General features: G+C 35.8%; 1 protein-coding gene across 1 annotated transcript; it reads right to left on the reverse strand.

The window, feature by feature from the left end:
* Positions 1–7,354: 7,354 nt before the first annotated feature.
* Positions 7,355–12,466, reverse strand: LOC114310474 (uncharacterized). The gene is made up of 3 exons (XM_028256456.2): positions 11,710–12,466; positions 9,705–9,849; positions 7,355–9,216 (listed from the first exon to the last, which is right to left on the reverse strand). Exons 2-3 carry the CDS (start codon positions 9,841–9,843, stop codon positions 7,835–7,837), a joined length of 1,521 nt encoding a protein of 506 aa, XP_028112257.2. The 5' UTR covers positions 9,844–9,849; positions 11,710–12,466; the 3' UTR covers positions 7,355–7,834.
* Positions 12,467–20,336: the final 7,870 nt, after the last annotated feature.

A 20,336-nucleotide genomic window follows, 5' to 3' on the forward strand; every position in this document is an offset into this window, starting at 1 on the left:
ATAATATTGTCACCTCAACTTAGTCACTCATAAACATGGGATGAAATAATATACATCATCATCCACAATCTCGATCTCCTTAGACTTTATTTGGTTAGGACTTTTTAGTTAAAAATAAATAAAAGATAAAATAGACTAAATAAGTCAATAAAATAAAATGTTTTATCCAAACCATAATCATTTTATTTTTTTTCTCACAAAAGTTAAAAAAGTTAAAAAAGTCATACCAAACAAAGTCCTAAGTTAAAATAGCAAAAAAACCAAAATGTCAACTAAAAAAAGTCTATTGCCAAACAACAATCTACCCTCTTATTGCAACAATAGTCATCCCCCATATTCAAAAAATCATCTAGTAAGTCTGATGCATATCATACGGAGTATGTCCTTTTAATAGTAGAGAGACACGTACATTTTCTCATATTTTTTCTCCTATTTAGATAAAATAATTATACGTTCGTATGCTATTAGATGGGCACATAGTCACAAGATCGGTCAGACCTACCAAATAACTTTTCTTCAGTAATCAAATGAGGCCATAATGTTTTATTATTCAAGTTTTAAGCAATTTAAATATAATACAAAAAATGAGTATATGGATTCTTAATTTTGAAGTATTTTTCATACCTCAACAACTCAACAAGGGAGAGCAAGTTAGCAACGAGAAGACGGTAGCTAACTAGTTGCCTCCAAGATCTAGTTAGGAAAAGTGTCAAGACTATCATATCACTTGAGACTAATCCAGTTGGTCAAGCGTCAGGAACAAAAGAACATATGCAAGACTTCCCTCCTTAGGTTACAATCTCCAATGTTAAAAAACAAAAAAATTGCAGTCATACCCAAAATTGATCTAATTGTATAAAATGCATTTATATTTATAGAAACAACTGTTCCTTACACACAAGGAGGTGTCCCATTTGCTCAATATGTTCCTTTATTTCATTTTGGTTTCTTGTATAATACATATATTTTTCTTTTTTGGTTTTAGCAATAAGACGGGTTGCCTAACCACTACCCTATCAATTAGTACTTATACTAAAGAAGGGTATCAATTGATGATGATGCTATCCCATAAGTGTATTCCAAGCTATGTGAGGAATTTGATCATTGAGAAAGTTAGCTTGGAAATATCTTGGTGACAAATGCCTTGACCCTTCACCATGTGGCACACCTCATTGTATCGGACTACTCTACAGATGACCATACACAAGAAGCCACAAGCTACATCTATAAATAAATAAACTCAATTCAGTCCCTATTTTGTGTAGCAATTTTTTCTCAGGAAGGTATTGCCCCGTTGTTACCTTCCCCCTTCTAATTGATGTAGACGGTGAGATTCAGTATATTTATATTGGTATTTGGAAGACAATACAGTGAATAGACATTTGTAAGTGATGAAAAGTATCTTATAGTAATGGAAGATGATCTTCTTCAACATTTTTTTTATCCAGCCGTCATCTAATAGTTGATCTAAATTTTGAATCAACTGCTAGATGATGGCTAGATAAAGAAAGTGCTGGAGAGGATTTGGATCCCATAGTAGTGCCATGTTACCCTCATAGCATGCAATAATTTCTTATTTCATGCGGATTTGAGAGAAATAAATTGAATATAGACTTAATTTTTGACATAATTTATATAAAGTGATCGTCCTTAGGTTAAATTATGCAATGAAAATGTGTTCAACGAAATTCCACTGATATTGCTAAAGTTTGAGTGTGTAAATTTTCAAGGAAATGTTCAATGCTTAGGTATATGCACACCTCATTAGTATGAATGGAATATCCTATTCCCCACAGAAACTTCACTTGTGAGTGAAGAGTGTATAGTCTTTCCAAAAGTGATGCTCCAAATTGACAAGTAACATCTTCCAAGGAAAGATTTGGCCACTCCTTGTCTTCTCCCTCCCATTCCTAAAAACATTATTATGTGAGAAAATTATTCGGTAGTCTAAAATCACCACGTTAATTTTGGTCTTCTCATAAAATGTGAGACTCGAGGTCTCACTTTGTTACTTTTTTGAAGAGGTGAATATTGACAAAGCAAGATTTCAAATTCTACTTTTTTTTTTATATAAGAATCAAAATTGACGTGATGGTCTGAATTACTGAAAATAGATTATTATAATTAAGAGATTAATAAAAGAATAAGATGCCCTACTTTGGCTTTATGCTTTGATCAATCTCTTCCTCCAAGTTGAAAACTATCCATGACCTAACTTGTAGAACCACCAAGGTTAGGTATCATTGAATTAATTACTCTTTTAACTATTGGAGAGAACTTAGATCATGCACTAGCTCCATCCACCACTCATTTTTCCAAAGTGAGTATTTTTCCCTCTCCTTTTACATTGTCACCATTAAAGAGTTTCTTAGTTGGCTAAATCTTGGCATTGCTTTCATTGGGATATTTTCTTTCTAAACCATAAAGTTCCTCTTTTGGTCCCAAGCTATAAATACAAAAATAACAACCCTTAAAGACTTCAAATGAAAATGTATTAGAATATCTCCATATATGCTAGTAATGAGATTTGGGGCTGTCTTTGGCAACTTCTAGTTGGATTTTGCAAAATCTTCCAACCTCATAATCTGCAAAATAATGTTATGGGTAAATTATATTTTTCACCCTCAAAGTTTTGTTTAAATTTTAGTTTGGTCTTTTGTCTATTAATTGTAACAATTAAATTTTTAGACTTTAACCTGTGTTTAAATACAATCTTTCTGTCGACCAGCTTTTTGAAATTTAAATAAAAGTTGAAATATAAAAGACCAAAATGAAATTTGAGTGAAAGTTAAAAAGTAAAAAGTATAATTTGTTATACAAATTTTTTATGCCCCTAAAATGTGCTAACGTGACCATTAAGTGAACACTTTATGTCCAAAATTTTAACATAAGTAGTGAGAGGATTACATTGAAACATGAATTGAAATCCGAGGGCTTAATTGTTATAATGATAAGATAAGAAATCAAAGTGAAATTTTGGAAAAAAAAATTCAAAGATAAAAGGTGTAATTTACCTTTATTTTATGCACTCGTGCAATCCTCAATTTTTGGCTCTATTTGGTTTCAATTTAGAATCAATTTTTTGAAATTTTTTATGAAAAATAAAAATTAGTTTGACACAAATAAACAAAAAAAAGACATTTTAAAATTCTGACAATTTAATTTTCCCCCTAAAAGGATATAAAACCATATGGAAATAAGTGATTTTTATTTATTAATTTTTTTACTAAATTATGTCTTAGTTTTCTTCAAAAAAAATTCATAAAATAGATTTTGAAAACTAAGCTAAACTTCTTCTTTTCTTTTAGTAAGGTAGGTTCCAATAAATCTCATTATTTTAATGGGTAAGAATGAACTCTTTTATTTATCTATCAATCAGTTGAGTAAGCAAAATCGAACTTTATAATTGTTCAATTTAATATAACTTTTCTCATATTTATACTTAATCTCTTGGACTTAGAACCCCCACAAAAAATAAATAAAATAAAATAAAATAAATCTGAATCATTCAGATCATCTTATACAAACCAAAATAAGTACAATCAAAACTTGAAAGTGGAGGCTACAATAAACTGATGACTATAAATTCCATTGGTATTAATTAAAACTTTTTTCTACCTCTCAAAAGTGCCTTTCTAATTAAGCTATTGTGTTGGGCACTGTTTTTCAAATAATACCTCTACTGTGATCCCTATGCAGATTTTTCAAATTATTTTAGTGTCCATGTGTGTGTGAGTGAGACTTTAATATAAGTACATTCATGATCTCTAAAATATATATATTTTTAATGTCATTTGATCCAAAAAAGTTTTAATTTTCTGAATTTAATATTTAAATTTTCAATAAATCCTATTTCAAATGAACAATCTAAATTATTAACGAGATGTTGTTTTTTTGTTTTTTTACTTTAAACACTATTCCATTAATTATTTAGACAATTCGTATGAAATTTGATCAGTTTTACTCCAAATTTAATTGATTCATAGTTATAGGTTCTGTTTTAAGAATTTGTACAAGAGTGTTTAGTATAATTTTTTGTTTACAGTTTATGAGATAAAAATAATTTAAATAAATTTTAAAAATTAAAAAGAAAATGGGCAAATAGAGCCAAATGTGCTTATAGATAAGAGTTTGCCAATATATATGAAGGAACTACAAATCCACCACTTTTTTTTTTTAAATAATAATATGGCTTTTTAATCATAAAGATGCATGTGTTTCCTTTATGGGGGTAATAATGTTGCATGTGTCCAATCAAGTTCTCACCAGCAAAGCAATGCTTGGGATAAAAACTCAAAACAACAAATCGTTAGTATTACCTTATCCATGGTTATAGTTGGATAGAACTTTAATACTTACGTTAAATGATATTTTATAAAATGTATTGGTTTAGGCATATTTATCTCTATTTATATTAGGATGTTCTTTCTCCCCTAAGTTTATCCAAACCATAGTTGGGTTATTCATTGATCATAGTTGACATATACTTAGTGGTTAAGTTTACCTTAGCAGATTCAATATTGTTCTCGATCACCCTAAGTGACTACGTTGTGTAGACATTAAGTAGATCCACTTCATATGAGTTATTTCATTTTTATCTCCACAACTATAATGAAGAGAGTTTTGAAATTTTAAAAAAGTGATTGCTTTAACTACGTACTTTAAATTCATTTTGACTTGATTTGCCATAAGCTACATGGTATTTCTAACTAGCAAAATATTGATTGGTATGTTTCCTGGTTGAAAATTTAATGGAATATAAGGTTTTGCAGCCAACACAAGTAGTCTTTTAATGATACAATGTACCAAACCTTTTAATACTCACATGTAGTGTAGGGGGGTCTAGTATCCTCACAAATTCCAATGCCATTAGATTAACCATGGACCATAGTAGTCACATATTAAATAATTGAATAAATTACATCGTTAGTCTTCACCGTCTAAGCAAAATTTTTTTGTAATTCTCATAATTTTAATTTGAATAATTTAAATTCTATACTTTTAATTTTATTACAATGTGATCGTTTTGTCACTTGTCATTAGAATTTTTAACGAAAAAATACTACATACAAAATTAGAGAGACTAAAGTGTCATATTTTGGTTCAAAATATTAACAGCGCATAACGGAAGAATAACATTGTAACAAAATTAAAAGTATAGACTTTATTAAATTGTTCAAATTAAAATTATGAGAACTAAAGTGACATTTCGCTTAAATATAGAGAATAATGATGTAATTTACCCTAAAAAATATGCTCAAATTTTAGTATGTTATTAAATCCTTCCAATGCAAAATTTGAGGATTATTATTATTATTATTATTATTATTATTATTATTCACAATCTGTAAAGGGTAATAAGAGAAGAAAAAGTTACACATGTAAAAGAAACAACATTTTCTAATTAACCACTAAGCGCAAGTGTTCCTTCCAATAGCTAAAGTTTCAATATTATACTAAAGCTCTTTATGAGTTTGGCATTGAGTTTTCTTTTCAGAGTACAGAATTGGAGAGAATAGGAACCCTCCTACTATAGTACTAGGATCACTTTAATGTCCTGTTTGGTTTCAAGCTCATACAATCAAGCTCAGCGTAGCATTATTTTTTTTTTTTAATCCTTAATTGGAAGCAATTTTCGTGTGATGGGAGGGTAAGTACCATGTGATACTTTTTTTTTTTATTGATTGGTGCATGACATTTGTACTGAATGTCTAAAAAATAACAAAAGAAATTAAAAATTTATGATTGATTGAACATATCACATGACAAGTGTCATGTAATCAGTAGTGATACATACCACTAAAAAGAGAGCACTAAGCCAGCTCTAATGATACAGTATATTTAGAGCTATTAGAACTTATTGTTTTAGAGGTCTAAAACAATTTCGTCATGTAAACCCTCTCAGTGCTTAAAATCTTTTCCTTAAGTGAGTTTTTTTTTTTTTTTTTTTTTTTGAAATAGAGGCTATAACTCAAGGTCATAAGGATTGCAAAATTCTTTAATTTTTTTTCTAGTAAACAACTTGTAGAGAGGTGTGCATACATATTTATTTGTTTGGTACCAAATCTTTAATGGTGAGCATGAAGATGTGAGTGGTAGCCTTCAATGGGCTATGTTGCATTCCAATTTCCGAATGAAAATGATAGAAAGCATAGAATTCATGTATTGATGATCATTAGAAGAACATATGCCATACTCTCTCTCTCTCTCTCTCTCTCTCTCATAGAGTCATAGTGCATCACTGTTTTTGAATATTAAAAGTTGTAATCCCACTTCAAGAGGCCATTAAACTTTTTGACTGCCCAAATTTGGAGCTATATACTTTCTAAAGTAGATAAATAAAAGCCATCACTATGTTGTGATTTATGACTATGCTTCTATTCCTGTTAGAGATTGTGATCAAGTTTGAAAAATTTTGGTTGTTTTTTTGTGCTTGAGATTTGAGATATGAAGAGAGCTAAGCTAAAAAGGCTACTTGGAGTAGAGTGAAGAAAGCCCAAGGGAAAGAAGACTATTTCTACACTCCTGTTTGTTTCGATTAAAAATCTTTTTCAAATAAAAAAAAAAAATCATATTTTTTGTTGTTTAGTTTGATATGATAAAATATGAAAATAAAAAATATATGTATAATTTTCATAATCAATGAAAAGTAAATTAATTTGGATGCAAAACATTTTTTATTTTTTAAAAATGAAAAGTTTTACTAACGCGCCATAACACAATCATAACCACCATTACTCTTACTGTCTTTATCGTACCACCACTACCACCATCATCGTTAGGCAAATAACTGCATAATAAAACTGTGAAACTCGAATTTAGATATCGCAATAGGAAATTAGAATTGTATAATGTTAAGGGAAAATAAGACTTGAATCCAAAGATCACAACACCCCATATACGAAGTACTCTTAGACTATGTTTAAATCATGAATTTAAACAAAAAATTAGAAAGAGAAAAAAAAAAAGATCAATACAATGTAAATAAAATATAACTATACTTCATTTACACTTCACTCATCTTTTTCTCTATCCCTTTCCAAATCCATGATCCAATCACAACATTAGTCTCCTTTTAGCTTTATCCTTGCTATTCAGTTAGTTACTAGCTTTCCATTTGACCCCCAAAAAATAAAGAAATAAATAAAAATATGTTACTATGGAAGAAGGTGAAGGGAATCTGAGCATCTGGACAACATGACCTACACAATCTTTTGGCATTGACAACACAATCTCAACAAACAATGGCTTCAACTCCGTCTCCTTTGTGAGATAAACATATCTCAACAACCATCTGTTCCTGGAACTCATCTTCTTGTTTTTTTACTCATATCACATCAAATATACAGGTAAGTTTTTGTGATTCGACCAAAAAATTGAATGATTTCTATAATACATTATTGCATACAATAAAAACAACAATACAAAACTACATAATACATTGTCTTTGCACTTGGAGTCGCTACCAATCTCTCTCTAAGAATAAAATAAAATAAAATAAAAAGACAAGTTTATCCCCGCTGAAAATTATTGTTGCATTTACCATAAGAAAGATGGTAACAGTCGCATAATCAGGGGATAGTTAATCCACGTGATCAATTCAATGATTTTAAACCGACAACCTTCAAAAAACATATCCTTACAGAACAGAAGGAAGACCCTCCATCTTCCACCATTTGCGGATGTACAAAGGAAAATTGGAGTTTCTTACTCATTTTAACATAAGAAGTTCCAAACAAAATTAACCTAAGAGGGTTTTGCGGCAAAACCCTTGTATGCTTACACTTTGAACTTCCATAGACTTGCTTGCAAGCTAAAAATGACAAAAGTAGTACTAACTCAAATCCTTACCATCTCTTGCCGTGTAATTCCAAGCACCAGCCCCAAACACCTCTTCAATCACACTGCATGTAGGTAAAAATTCAACTTCATTTTTTGGGCATGTCAAGTACCCAACATCCCATACTTCAGTATCATAATGCTCCAAAACAAAATCATCACCGTCACCACCACTTATACTACTAACGCTACCCAAATGGCACTTACTATTCTTAGGATTCACTTGAGTCACTTGTTCAGTCCCAGCATCATCAGACGTGCATGAGTCATCTTGCACATCATGATCTCCTTCTTCATCCCAGAGCTGAAGTGTAGGTTCAGGACCACCATTATCAAAAAACATTCTCGAGTATGTTTCAGGATCATCGATGACACCCTCTTCACAACCAACACTTCCGTGATTATATGAATCATCATATCTATATGAATCATTTTCCAAAATCTCATTATGTCCATGGGCATCTTGAAATGCCAGGGATTCAACAGAATCATCATCTTCCTCTGCTGTCCCAACTTCATCATCATCTCCAGAATCATCACTCCCATGCCATTCATCATCATCACTGTCAATATTCATTGGGTCGCATCTATTCTGCACCGCCCGCCTATGCAGCATGAAGACATTAAAGTAATAGCTGGCAATGTCCTTTTTGGCTCGAGTTGGGAAAACCATTGATAGATGGTCCCAAAAGTTCTTACCCCATGATGCAGGATTTGAATATACCACATCATGAAACAGCTGTTGTTCCCCTGGACTCCATTTACAAGCCACTACCTCTCCCATGTCAGAGAACCCCAGCTCTGAAAATCTCTCATGTCCAATGGTTTTACAAAGTCTTTCTCTTGCTTCTTTGATGTGCTGTCTAACACATCTGACAGACCCAGAATCCTCACAGCAGCAATCAGTTCTACCACCTCCAACCTTGTCACTGTCGTTTGCAGATTGTCCAAATTCAGGCATTGGAATGACACAAATCCCAGCCAGCTTGTTCTCAACATCATTATGATCACTAAGATCCAATTCTAAAGCTTGACGAGCATTCTTAGCACCCCATTCTGGTAGATTGGCTTGAAAATCTGGTCCAATTGATACCAGTTTTCGAGGAGGACACTCCAAAAGAGAGGAACATTTCTTTTCAGGGTGACCTAATGTTCTTCTTGGCTGGTAAGAATTATAACACTCTGGAGAGAATGATAAATGAAACTGTGCCTGTGACTCATCATCTTCCTCACTTGTACTGCTGCTGGCCCAGGACGTGTTGGAAATGCAACCAGGAAAACTGGTTTCACTATCCTTTTCAGTGCATATTGGGAGTTCAGTAATGTTTCCATCCACATGCTTCTCATCCCTGTTTGAGAAACCACCCTCACCTTCACCTATCACACATTGGCCGGTCAGCTTAGTTAATAACTTCAAAACAAAATAAAAAATAAGAAGACCTTTTGCTAAGAATGCATTTGTGTCCAATCAATTTGTGGTGAACCAAAATCAGGGAAACAAGTAAAGATCTCATTCGACACTACTACATTCACTCAAGCAATTAACAAATCGCCATCTCTCCAACAGTTCAAATCATGAAATATTTTTGATGTTGAAAGTCCAGAGACATGGAGAATAATTCAAAAGAATATGATAAATTAAGCGTCCTGCATTTCCATTTAGGTGCATGCAAGCCTTGACAGACAACCTGTCATCTTGACAGATCACCTAAAACTTTATATCAATCACGGTAACTTACATGGTTGGAACAAATGAGTCTACAAGTGTCCCACAGTCATACGTTAAACATCATTCGATCAAGTAAAAATTTGGACAAGATATAGCCAAAGACTAATCAAGTGATTACATATAAACTCTTAACAACCTGAAATTTTAGGTTTCCATGCTGTATCTTGAGCACAAACAAATTCCAGCGCAGAAAGTTGGCAAATGTACTCCAGTTGTCTAGGGTGCTTAGAAGAAACCCCATATGTCTCATCACCAAAGGGCCGTTTTTGCACCATGTTTCACTGCAAGAAAAAGTTTGAAAGCAATTCTGAGAAAAACTCAAGGCTACAACAGATTTCCTTGTTTGGGAACAAGCTATTTTAATAACTTTTTGACTTTTTACGAAAAGATGTGCAGAAAAGTAGAGAGAGTGGTGTGACAATTTATAGTGACTTTCTGGCTAAAGTATATAGTTGATAAACGATAAGTTACAGTAACATGTATAATGAAGAAATCAGCAAACCAAATTTTGATGTACAAATATGTAGATGAAAACAGGACGACGAATATGCACTTAATTCCCTCAGAGAGAGAGAGAGAGAGAGAGTTGGATTCAGCAACCCAGACTGCTTTTATCTATTTCAATGAATGAAAAATTCCCCAGTTTGAAAATGGCGTGCACGAGCAATGAATGCATTCTTTGTTAAGCTAAGCATGAAACTCATACAAATATATTGGACAAGGACAGTTACTATTTCTGATACCATTCCATACTCTACGCGCTAAAACAAAAGATAAAACATTGTGATCAACAGTACCATCACACTACACTCAGAAAATTATTTCAGAACGCATATACATACATACGTAAACTCAACTAGAGCACAAATTATGTGTCATCACGATGCACTCAGAAAATTATTTCAGAATTTATATATATACAAATATCAACTCAATTAGAACCCAAGATCTGAGAAGTAATTGATAGAATCATATAATCACAAAAAAGTTCAGATGCTTGGCACATCTTCCCACATATAGAGAGGCATATGATAAATGCAACATCAGAACTGACTGAGAAATGAACTTCATAGACCTGGATTTAAAATTCTGACTAAGTTTATTAGGCAGTGCAAGCTTTGAATAGATAGAGCATATTATTGACTTATTGATAATAAAATACCCATTTCCTAAACATACAACATGTACTATTTCCCCACATCCTAAGAGATTGTTAACAATCAACAACAAAGATGGCTTGTCTGAATAAATATTTACCAACAAGAGATTAAACTCAAACTATTTATGCTTATCTTGACTAACTGTGTTGTAAAACACCACCGGCTTGGGTTGAAGTAAAAAGCAAACACATATTTCAAATGAGCATAAATAGAAAAGTGAATCAAAGTCTGGTCCAAATTCAAAAATACATCACATATAATGCAGAACAGCCATCTTTAAATTACCATGCATTCAAATGACTATACAAAGCTACTTGACAGCCCATAAGAAAAATCTAGTGAATGTTGACTATAAAGACAAAGATAAAGCTGCTGAACTACTTCATGAGACCCCATGTAAGTCGCACACATAGTAAAATAAATGAAAATACAAACTAACAAATCTGCAACTACTTTTAGTCACAAGCCCCAATTGAGTTGTCCTTAGGGTTCAAAACCAAAAAATAATAATAATAACAACAACAATAATAATATTTGTGAGTAATAAAGTTTGTGAGGTTTGTAATTAACATTACTCCAAAAAGTAAATGTGTTCACAATCCTTCAACAACCAAATTCAGAAAAGATATTCTTGTACATATCATTAATGAGATATCCAAGCAAATGGTCAACTAGCCATGGGGTCCAATGATTTGAGCAATTCTGCTTCTTATGGATGGGGCACAACTTCTGTTACACATTTGCATTAAAAAAATAAGTCTGCACAACACAATGTTATCTTCTCATTTCTTTTATTTTTTTTTACTTTATTTTATTTTTTATTTATTTTATAATTTAATACAATACCTCCATTAAAAAGAAAATGTGAGTGCCCATATTTAATGCCCCTAAAAATTGGATGAATAATTGATAATAAATTGGCTTTCAATAAATTTTAAAAAAAGGGTTATAATTTCTGAAAGAAAAAGGAAAATTTTATACCTCAAAAAAATAGTCCCCCGGCCAATGAAATAGAAGATCCCTAAACCGTAAATGGATTTGTCAAACCAATCAATGGACAAAAACGTAATTTCCCAGCAAGAATTGACGTTTCTCCAACCCAATTGAAAAAACAAATAAAACCCCCAATCCAATCGAAACCCTAGCCCTAGATCGCTAATTTTTTTCAACAAAATACCCAAAATTAAACACAACCCACCAATAAAACAATTTCCCAGAACGGAACAATAAATAATCTATCAAATCTATAGATCAAGCAAACCCTGAAGATTAAAAAAACCAAAAAAGACAAGACCCTAAAAAACGATCTTTTTTTTTTTTACGAAATCGGAACGGGTAGATCGAAAAATCGAAATCCGGATAAAAAAATGGATTGATTTACACAAGACGGTAATAGATCGAAGAGATCTGAAGAAGATTAAAAGAATCAGAAAACCCTAACCCTAGAATTCGATAAACGTAACGGATAGGGACGAAAGAGGGATCGATCGAGAGAGAAGAGACAGAATCGAAAGAATCTGAGGCCGATTTGAGGATTGGTAGAAGAAATTGAGATCGAAACGATTGAAAATTGAGAGAGAGATTGGGAAAAGAGGCGCGTGATATGAGGAGAAAAGGTAAAGATTTAAGCAGAATTTTGTAACCGGCGGCCCGTCCGAAGATAGTAATTGTGGTTGTCGGAAACGGGTTCGGAGCTTTACCTAAATTACGAAAAATGCCATTTTCTTTTTTTTTTTTTGTTTCAAAAAAGAGTTAGGTCGGGTCGATTATTATTATTATTATTATTATTTTTGAATTGTAAAATATATATATATATATATATATCAACTCAAAATAATTATAACATTATGAAAGTACAAATAATTCATATATTAGGTTATGTAATTAAACCTTGTATTTTTACATCTTTATAATTATTTTAAATTTATATCATTTCATTGCAATTGTTCCAAGTTTTTTTTTTGGATATTATTTGTAAATTAAAAAAATATGAAGTATTAATAAATTTCAAAATATGATCTTATGAGCTGTTTAGTTCTTTTTTCTTTTTTTTCCTTTTTTTTTTCCTTAACCAAAACTCTCATTGATGTAGAAATTACATAAAAAAGTAATCATTTACACGTTTGAGTTTAATTTTTTAAGAATAAAAATGGATTTCTCTAAATCTAAAATTATACATTTAGACAATCCGTATCATAAATGTTTTAGATTTCCTTCCTTCTAGATCAAATATCACATTACGAATGAGAAAGTAATACTCTAATATAACACTTAAAAAATGTAACACACTAAAAAACTCGTTAGTATACTTTTTTCAAACGTAATAATGTAACACACCAAAAAAATTATTTAGTGTACTTTTTTCAAATATAACACTCTAATGTAACACATAAAAAAATTTAGTATATTTTTTTCTAAATATAACACTCTAATTAATGTAATCTCAAACTTAACACTCCAATCTAACACATACAAAAACGCTAAAAACTCCTTAGTATATTTTTCTCAATGTAACACTTATAGTTTGAAATTATATATTTGTTCAAAACTTACACTAAGGAATTTTTGTATTTCTTTTAGAATGGCTTGAAGAATCCTATATCTTTTTGAAATGGCTTGAAGAATCGCACATCATTTTTTTGAGTGTTATATTAGAGTGTGACGTTTGGAAAAAGTACGTTAAGAAATTTTTTTGTGTGTTATATTAAAGTGTTACACTGAAAAAAAAATTTGGATTTATGTTTGAGTATTATATTGAAGTCTTACAGTTTGAAATTATATATTTGTGAAAATTTACTAAGGAGTTTTTGTACTCCATTTAAAATGTTTAAAAAATCTCATATCCTTTTAAAATATTTGAAAAATTTCATATTTCAAGTTATTTTTGTACTCATTTTGAAATATTTGAAAATCTCACATTTCAAGTCATTTCAAATAAGGTGGGCCCATAGGGGCTTTTGGCCCACCACTTAGAGCCCAATGCATAATTCAAACACTAAAGCCCAACATTATTGGAACCCAACGTTGCACTAAGAACCAACGACATCTGAACACTTGTTAAGAGAAGAACCAGCCATGTAAGCAGACAAAAATTCTACAGAGATATTACACCACACATCAGCCATTAATGAGGTTCTCTGCAGCATTTAATGCGATAACCCCTTCACGTCGGAGTAGGACAGCCTCACCATGAACAAGGCAAGCTAGAACATAGACTTTTGACCAACATGACAGGTCGGAGTGGACAAGGAAATGATAAACAACGGATATAAGTAGGTTTCTAAGACAAAAAGAAGGTTAAGTTCCTTACCATCACCTTATCTCTACATTCCACTAATCTCTCTTCTAGCTTGCTTGTCGGAGCGTTCGCTGGAAGACTCATGTTCCCCGTTAGACTTTTGTGTAGGTATCTTAGTGAGCCCAGCAACCGAACAACGGTGTGGAAGGCATGGATCAACCCAACCAATCCATCAGGGACCAATAGTAACATCAAAAATGATTTCCATATAAAATTTCATCCTTAATTTGATTTCCTTAGAGGTTGTATATTTTACCTTACTAACATAAAAGAAAAAGAAAAAAAAAAAAAAGGTATAACCGTAAATCTAATTTTTAAATAATATATTAAATATATTTTTTCAAAAGCAATAGAACTAATTGGTCTATAAGAAAAAAAAATTAGGCTAAACAGATTATAATTTCTCAAGATGAGATTTATAAATAAATTATATTCAATAATTGAAATTTTTTTTATTATATTTTAAAAAGAAAATTGAATGGTATATTTTTAAAATCACATTTCTTATCTAGTTTTTTTAAAATAAATGTAATAATTTTTTTAAAAAATTATGATTATTAAATTAATTTAATTTTTTTTTATCAATAATATAATGGGGATGTGAGGTGGAGACTGATTGGATCACATTTCGAAGAGAGAGAGAGGAGGAGGTGGAAGGTGACATGTGGCATATGTTAACTATCAAAAGGCCAACATATAAATTTTCTAAAATTTTATAAATTTAGAAAAGTGTCCTAAAGTTTTAATCAAATGTGTTTAGAGGTGATTGAATTGGTGTTACGTATTTGTATGGCTATGTATAAATTGAATATGAAGCAGTGATTGTGGGATGGGAGTGACGGTGGTGAGGGCTGTCATGTATTTTATATGTTATTTTTATTTTTCATTATACTAATTTTTAAAAAATATAAAACATATTTTTTTTAAATGAAAAACAAACAGAGCATATGAAAGCCAACTTTATTTGTTGGGTAATTTAGAAATGTATCTTCTAAAATTTGTTTAAAATATGTATTATTTTTTATAATTTAAAAAATTATAAAATTGTCTAAATTTTTTATTTAACAGAATTAACTGAAAAAAATAAAATTCCTAATTGTTCTCTTGTATAAAATTATCCGAATTATTAATTAAAATGTATTTCTGACATCACTAAAAATTATTGATTGACTTGATAATTTATTAACAAAATGAGTTATTTATTATGAAATTAGAAATTTCAAAGATTGTGAGAGGGAGATTTCATAATCACATCTTGGGCCGCGGATTTGGCCGAGCTAAGAGTGGTCCGAGCGTGTTTGGGCCGAGCTGGGCCAAGCCGTGTCGGGGGGGAGTTTTCTCGGTTGAAATCTAGGGCCCGTTTGGTCAAGATGCTTCTCTGTTAGCCCAGGCTTTATTCCTCGCACAATTAGCTCGGCGCGCAAGGTCCTTCATATGCCGGCCTAGCTTAACAGGAGCTCGGTCATAACAGAGTGTTACCGAGCTCGGTCGTAATAGAGGTCGGCAGGGAGCACTGTTTGTTTCGTTAAGCGGCACGGTCGCAGAAGGCCGGGGTAGTGCCACTGGGCTACATGTTCGCGCCAATGTCGTTTGGCGGTTTGATTAGGTGGTGTTTAGCTGAATTTGCGCTGACACGCGGGAAAGTGTGATTGGAGAGCAGCTCCACGCGTCAATATGTGAATGGATGCAGAGGTGAGCGCAGAAAGTATATAAACTTGACTGCGCCCCCCATGCTAAGGATGGAACATTAATTGGTGAGAGAAACTTTAACATTGATTGAGCTCCTCTCTCTCCCTCTCTCAGAGTGTGTGCTAACTTGACCGTCGAAGGGATTTTCTGACAACACACTGCCGGGTAGCTCACCGCCGTTGTGTTTTCAGGTTGATCGGATAGACACGGAGCTTGGACGCAAGGAGTACGGACAGCGACGAATATCTCCTTCCCGTACAATTGGCGCCGTCTGTGGAAAGGACTTGCAGACACAACCTTGTCCTCCAAGCTCATCGGATCGCTTTCCATGGCAAACAATGACGAAATACCATTGTCTGCCATTGACGGTGTTACCCCAGAGTCAACCAGACGGAGAGACGGACTCCCCATCGTTCCGAACATGGCGGACCTAAAGACTTCCCTAGGAGGACTTCCAAGAGATGCACGAGATAAGCGCGTTAAAAGCTTTGGTCACTCACGGAGCCCAGACGGACACTAACGGCGAAGAGAGTCGCACGCTCGACACTTGAAGCACAAGTTAAGGGACCAAGACGCCGTCATCCAGAGAATGTCGGCAGAGATAGAAGCTCTCAAACGGCAGGTCAAAGGGAAGGGTGCAGCTGGAGTGGGAGACCAAAGTGAGCGTACCCAACCCCGTCGCTCAGGCAGCCAGAGCTAGCGGCACACCCCCTCCCTTTCAATCACCAGAAACTATAGGATTGGAGACTCAGACACACCTGCAGAAAAGTCTAACGCGCAGGATAGTACCTATCATCCCTCGCGTCCGTCGACGACGCTGAGATATTCCTACTCCATTTGTTTGGAGGACTTAAGGGACGTCTTGAAGGAGCGAGCATGCCGACAGGAGGCTTAAAGGGTATCGGCGCTCTAGCGGTTATCCTACGGAGGCCACCATAGTGAGGAGGTTATGATGTCGCCACTCCGTTTGGCCGTGCCAGTCCCTTTAGACACAGATTTGGCGAGCTTGAACGCCTCCCTATTCTCCCTTAAGATAGAGATCACACCGCTCCCAGCAGGTTTTCACCAGCCCAAGTTTATGCTTTATGACGGGAAAAACAATCCATACATGCATGTGAGCCACTTCTAGCAGGTCATAGCAGGGCACAAACGTAACGATTCTCTCATGTGCTTAATTTTCCCATCGAGTTTGGGCGAGTTGGGCTTGAAATGGTTTGAGAGGCTCCCAGAGGAGAGCATAGAAAGATGGCAGCAATTGGCGGAAACATTCGTGACTCGATTCAAAACCAACACCAAAACGCCAAAAGAAATGGACCACCTCCTGAGCATCAAGATGGAGTCAAGTGACACCCTCAAAGCATACAACGCTAGGTATTGGGAGACGTTCAACGAGATCTTGGATTGTCCGACCAACTTGGCAATCACCCAATATAAGCGCGGTCTCTCGGTCGGACATAGACTGAGGAAATCGCTTACAATGAACCAACCGACTTTCATGGGGCAATTGATGCAACGCATCAATGAACACATCCAAGTAGAGGATGATACGGCGGCGTCCACCGTGAAGGCAAATCCTGTGGCAACAAACAAAATGGCAGCTGGAAAAGTGCATGCAGTCGGACAAGAGACAAACTGTCCGAATGACCACGCAAGAGAGTTGGACTGTGGCTCTGACCGAAGGAACCGGGGTAAAGGTCATTGCAGTGACCGAACAGAATACCCCCGTGATGACGCAGTAGATGCAAACATAAAGTTGAACGCTCGAACGGGGATCACCATGGTATTTAAGATTCCGATTTATCGCATACTTAGTGAAATCTGTAAAGAGGATTACGTTTGGTTTCTGGCCAAGTTAGGCGATACGCAAAAGGGTTTCAATCTGCGGTACCGCTGCACATTCCATAGAGAGCAAGGGCACCGGACGTAGGACTATTTGCCCCTAAAGCAACACTTGGAGGAGCTGGTCGCAGCCGATCACTTAGACCTTTACATTGATGGGGGCATTAGAGCCGCGCACAACATCCCGGCTGATCCGAGTGGTTTGGACGACCTAGAGGCGCCCCCTTAAGGAGTGGTCAATGTGATTCGCGGCATTATGGAACCGGTGTGGGTATGCGAGCTTTGAGGGATGATAAAAAAAACGAAACATATGAGGGAAGTTTTATTAGTCCAGCTCGCGATTAAAAGGGGCAAGACTAAGGAAAAAGATGTGATTAGCTTTTTAACTAGGGACCTTGAGCGCATTCAAACGCCGCACAACGATGCCCTAGTAATCACCCTTAGCGTCAGGGACTTCGACGTCAAGTACATCTTGATCGACCGAGGTAGCTCGGTCAAGATTATGTACTACGACACCTTCAAGCAGCTCAAACTCTGGGATACAAACTTGGGTCTGGCAACTTCGCCACTAGTTGGTTTCAACTCACAACCGGAGTGGCCTATGGGAAAGATAATCTTACTAGTGAAAGTCGGATTCGTGGTCAAGAATGTGGAGTTCTGGGTATTGAAGGTGCCTTCCACATACAAACTAATCTTAGGTAAGGGATGGCTTCACGCTATGCAGGCGGTAGCGTCAACTTACCACTAGATTATGAGGTTCCCCTCGGCTATGGGGGAAGTTAAGGAAATTTGGGGCGATCAAGTCATGTCGAAGCAATGTTTCGTCGCAGTAAACGGGAGCCGAGCTACCAAAGGCTTCGTGCAAATGATTAAAGGTCCGGAAGACCAAAATGTCCTTGATGACGTGGGCACCAGGGTCGAGAAAAAGACTGTTGAAGAGTTGGTGGAAGTACGGGTCGACACCGAAAGTCCAAACAAGTTTTTTTTGCTAGGGTCAAACCTGACTGCCCAAGAACGAACCGAGATGGTAGAGTTCTTGATGGCGAATATCGAAGTCTTCGCATGGACACCGTACGACATGCCTGACATTGATCCAAGCTTTATTTGCCACCAACTCAATATTTTTCGGAATACACGTCCTGTCATTCAAAGAACGAGAAGATCAGCTCTTCATCACGCCGAGGTAGTCGCGAAGGAAGTGAGGAACCTGCTAGAAACAAGGGCTATCCAAGAAGTGCACTACCCTCGGTGGGTTTTGAACATGGTCATAGTGCCTAAGAAGAATGGGAAGTGGCAAGTTTGCGTTGATTACAAGACTGTCAACCGAGCTTGCCCTAAAGACAGCTTTCCTCTGCCCAGAATAGACCAGCAAGTGGATCTCACGGCCAGGCATAACAGGCTTAGTTTCCCGGATGCCTATCGCAGTTATCACCAGATCGCCATGCATGCTCCCGACCGCGAGGTAACATCTTTCACTGCCCCAAGGGGACTGTTCTGCTATCGAGTCATGCCCTTTGGTTTGAAGAACGCCGGGGTGACTTTCCAAAGGATGGTGACTAAAATGTTCGCTTCTCTGCTGGGTCGGACAATGGAGGCTAACACCGACAACATGGTGGTCAAAAGCAAGCGGCAGGCCGACCACTTATTCGACCTGGGTGAGATGTTCGCTATTCTAAAACAACATAACCTTTGCCTGAATGCGTCAAAGTGTGCTTTCGGCGTGGGATCTGAGAAATTCTTGGGCTTCCTAGTCACAAACCGAGGCATCGAAGCGGACGCATCACAAATCAAAGCCATACAAGAATTGAAGCAATCCAACTCAGCAAAGGACGTGCAACATCTCGCCGGTATGGTAGCCACGCTTTACCGATTCATAAGCCGATCATTAGATCGTTGCCGCCCTTTCTTTAGAGCTTTGAAGTCCAAATTTTCGTAGGGCGAAGAATGTGATATGGCTTTGGTCGAGCTCAAGACGTATTTGTCTTCCGCACCATTATTGGTAACACCCAAGCTCGGCAAAGAACTCTACCTTTATCTGGCAGTTTCTCAACATGCCGTTAGTGCGGTGCTTGTCCGGTCAGAAGGTATCCAGCATCTCCCTATCTTTTACGTGAGCAAAACCTTGCTATCGACAGAGTCGAGGTATTTGCCGCCGAAAAAGCTTGTTTTGGCGCTAATGATGGCCTCCCGAAAATTGGAACACTACTTTCATGCTCACACAATCATCGTGTTGATCGAATTCCCTCTGAAAGCCTTGTTTGAGCGGGCAGATTTCTCCAGTCGAATTGGGGCAATTTGACGTCAAGTTTCAACCCCGAACTGCCATCAAAGCCCAAGCCTTGGTAGACTTCATCGCTGAGTTCTCGCTTGGAACTCACCAGGTATGCCCGGTGGATCTTACAGCGGCAGCCGAGGTGACGAACGAAGGCTCAACGGAAATAGGACAACCAAATGATGTTGGCGACGCGGAACTTGCGCGCCCGTCCATAGAACCTTCGGTCAGAATTATACTCCATCTTGGCAATATGACGATGGACTTTGGAATAACTGACTAACCTGTTGGGTCTGGAGCCGCAATGCTAAAGGGAATAAAAACGTGTCTGTTGAAACCGTCAACGGCGTGTTTGCGACAGACATAGCCAAGCAGCCAAGCGACCATGATCCCATCAACCTAAAAGCCTCCCGGGACCCCTCAGAATGTTGGAAACTTTTTGTGGATGGCGCCTCCAACCGGCATGGCGCCGGGCTAGGAATAGTTTTGGTCTCGCCGGACGGTTTAACC

This window comes from Camellia sinensis, chromosome 15, assembly GCF_055761805.1.
Source record: "Camellia sinensis isolate YWXY chromosome 15, ASM5576180v1, whole genome shotgun sequence".
Taxonomy (NCBI): Eukaryota; Viridiplantae; Streptophyta; class Magnoliopsida; order Ericales; family Theaceae; genus Camellia; species Camellia sinensis.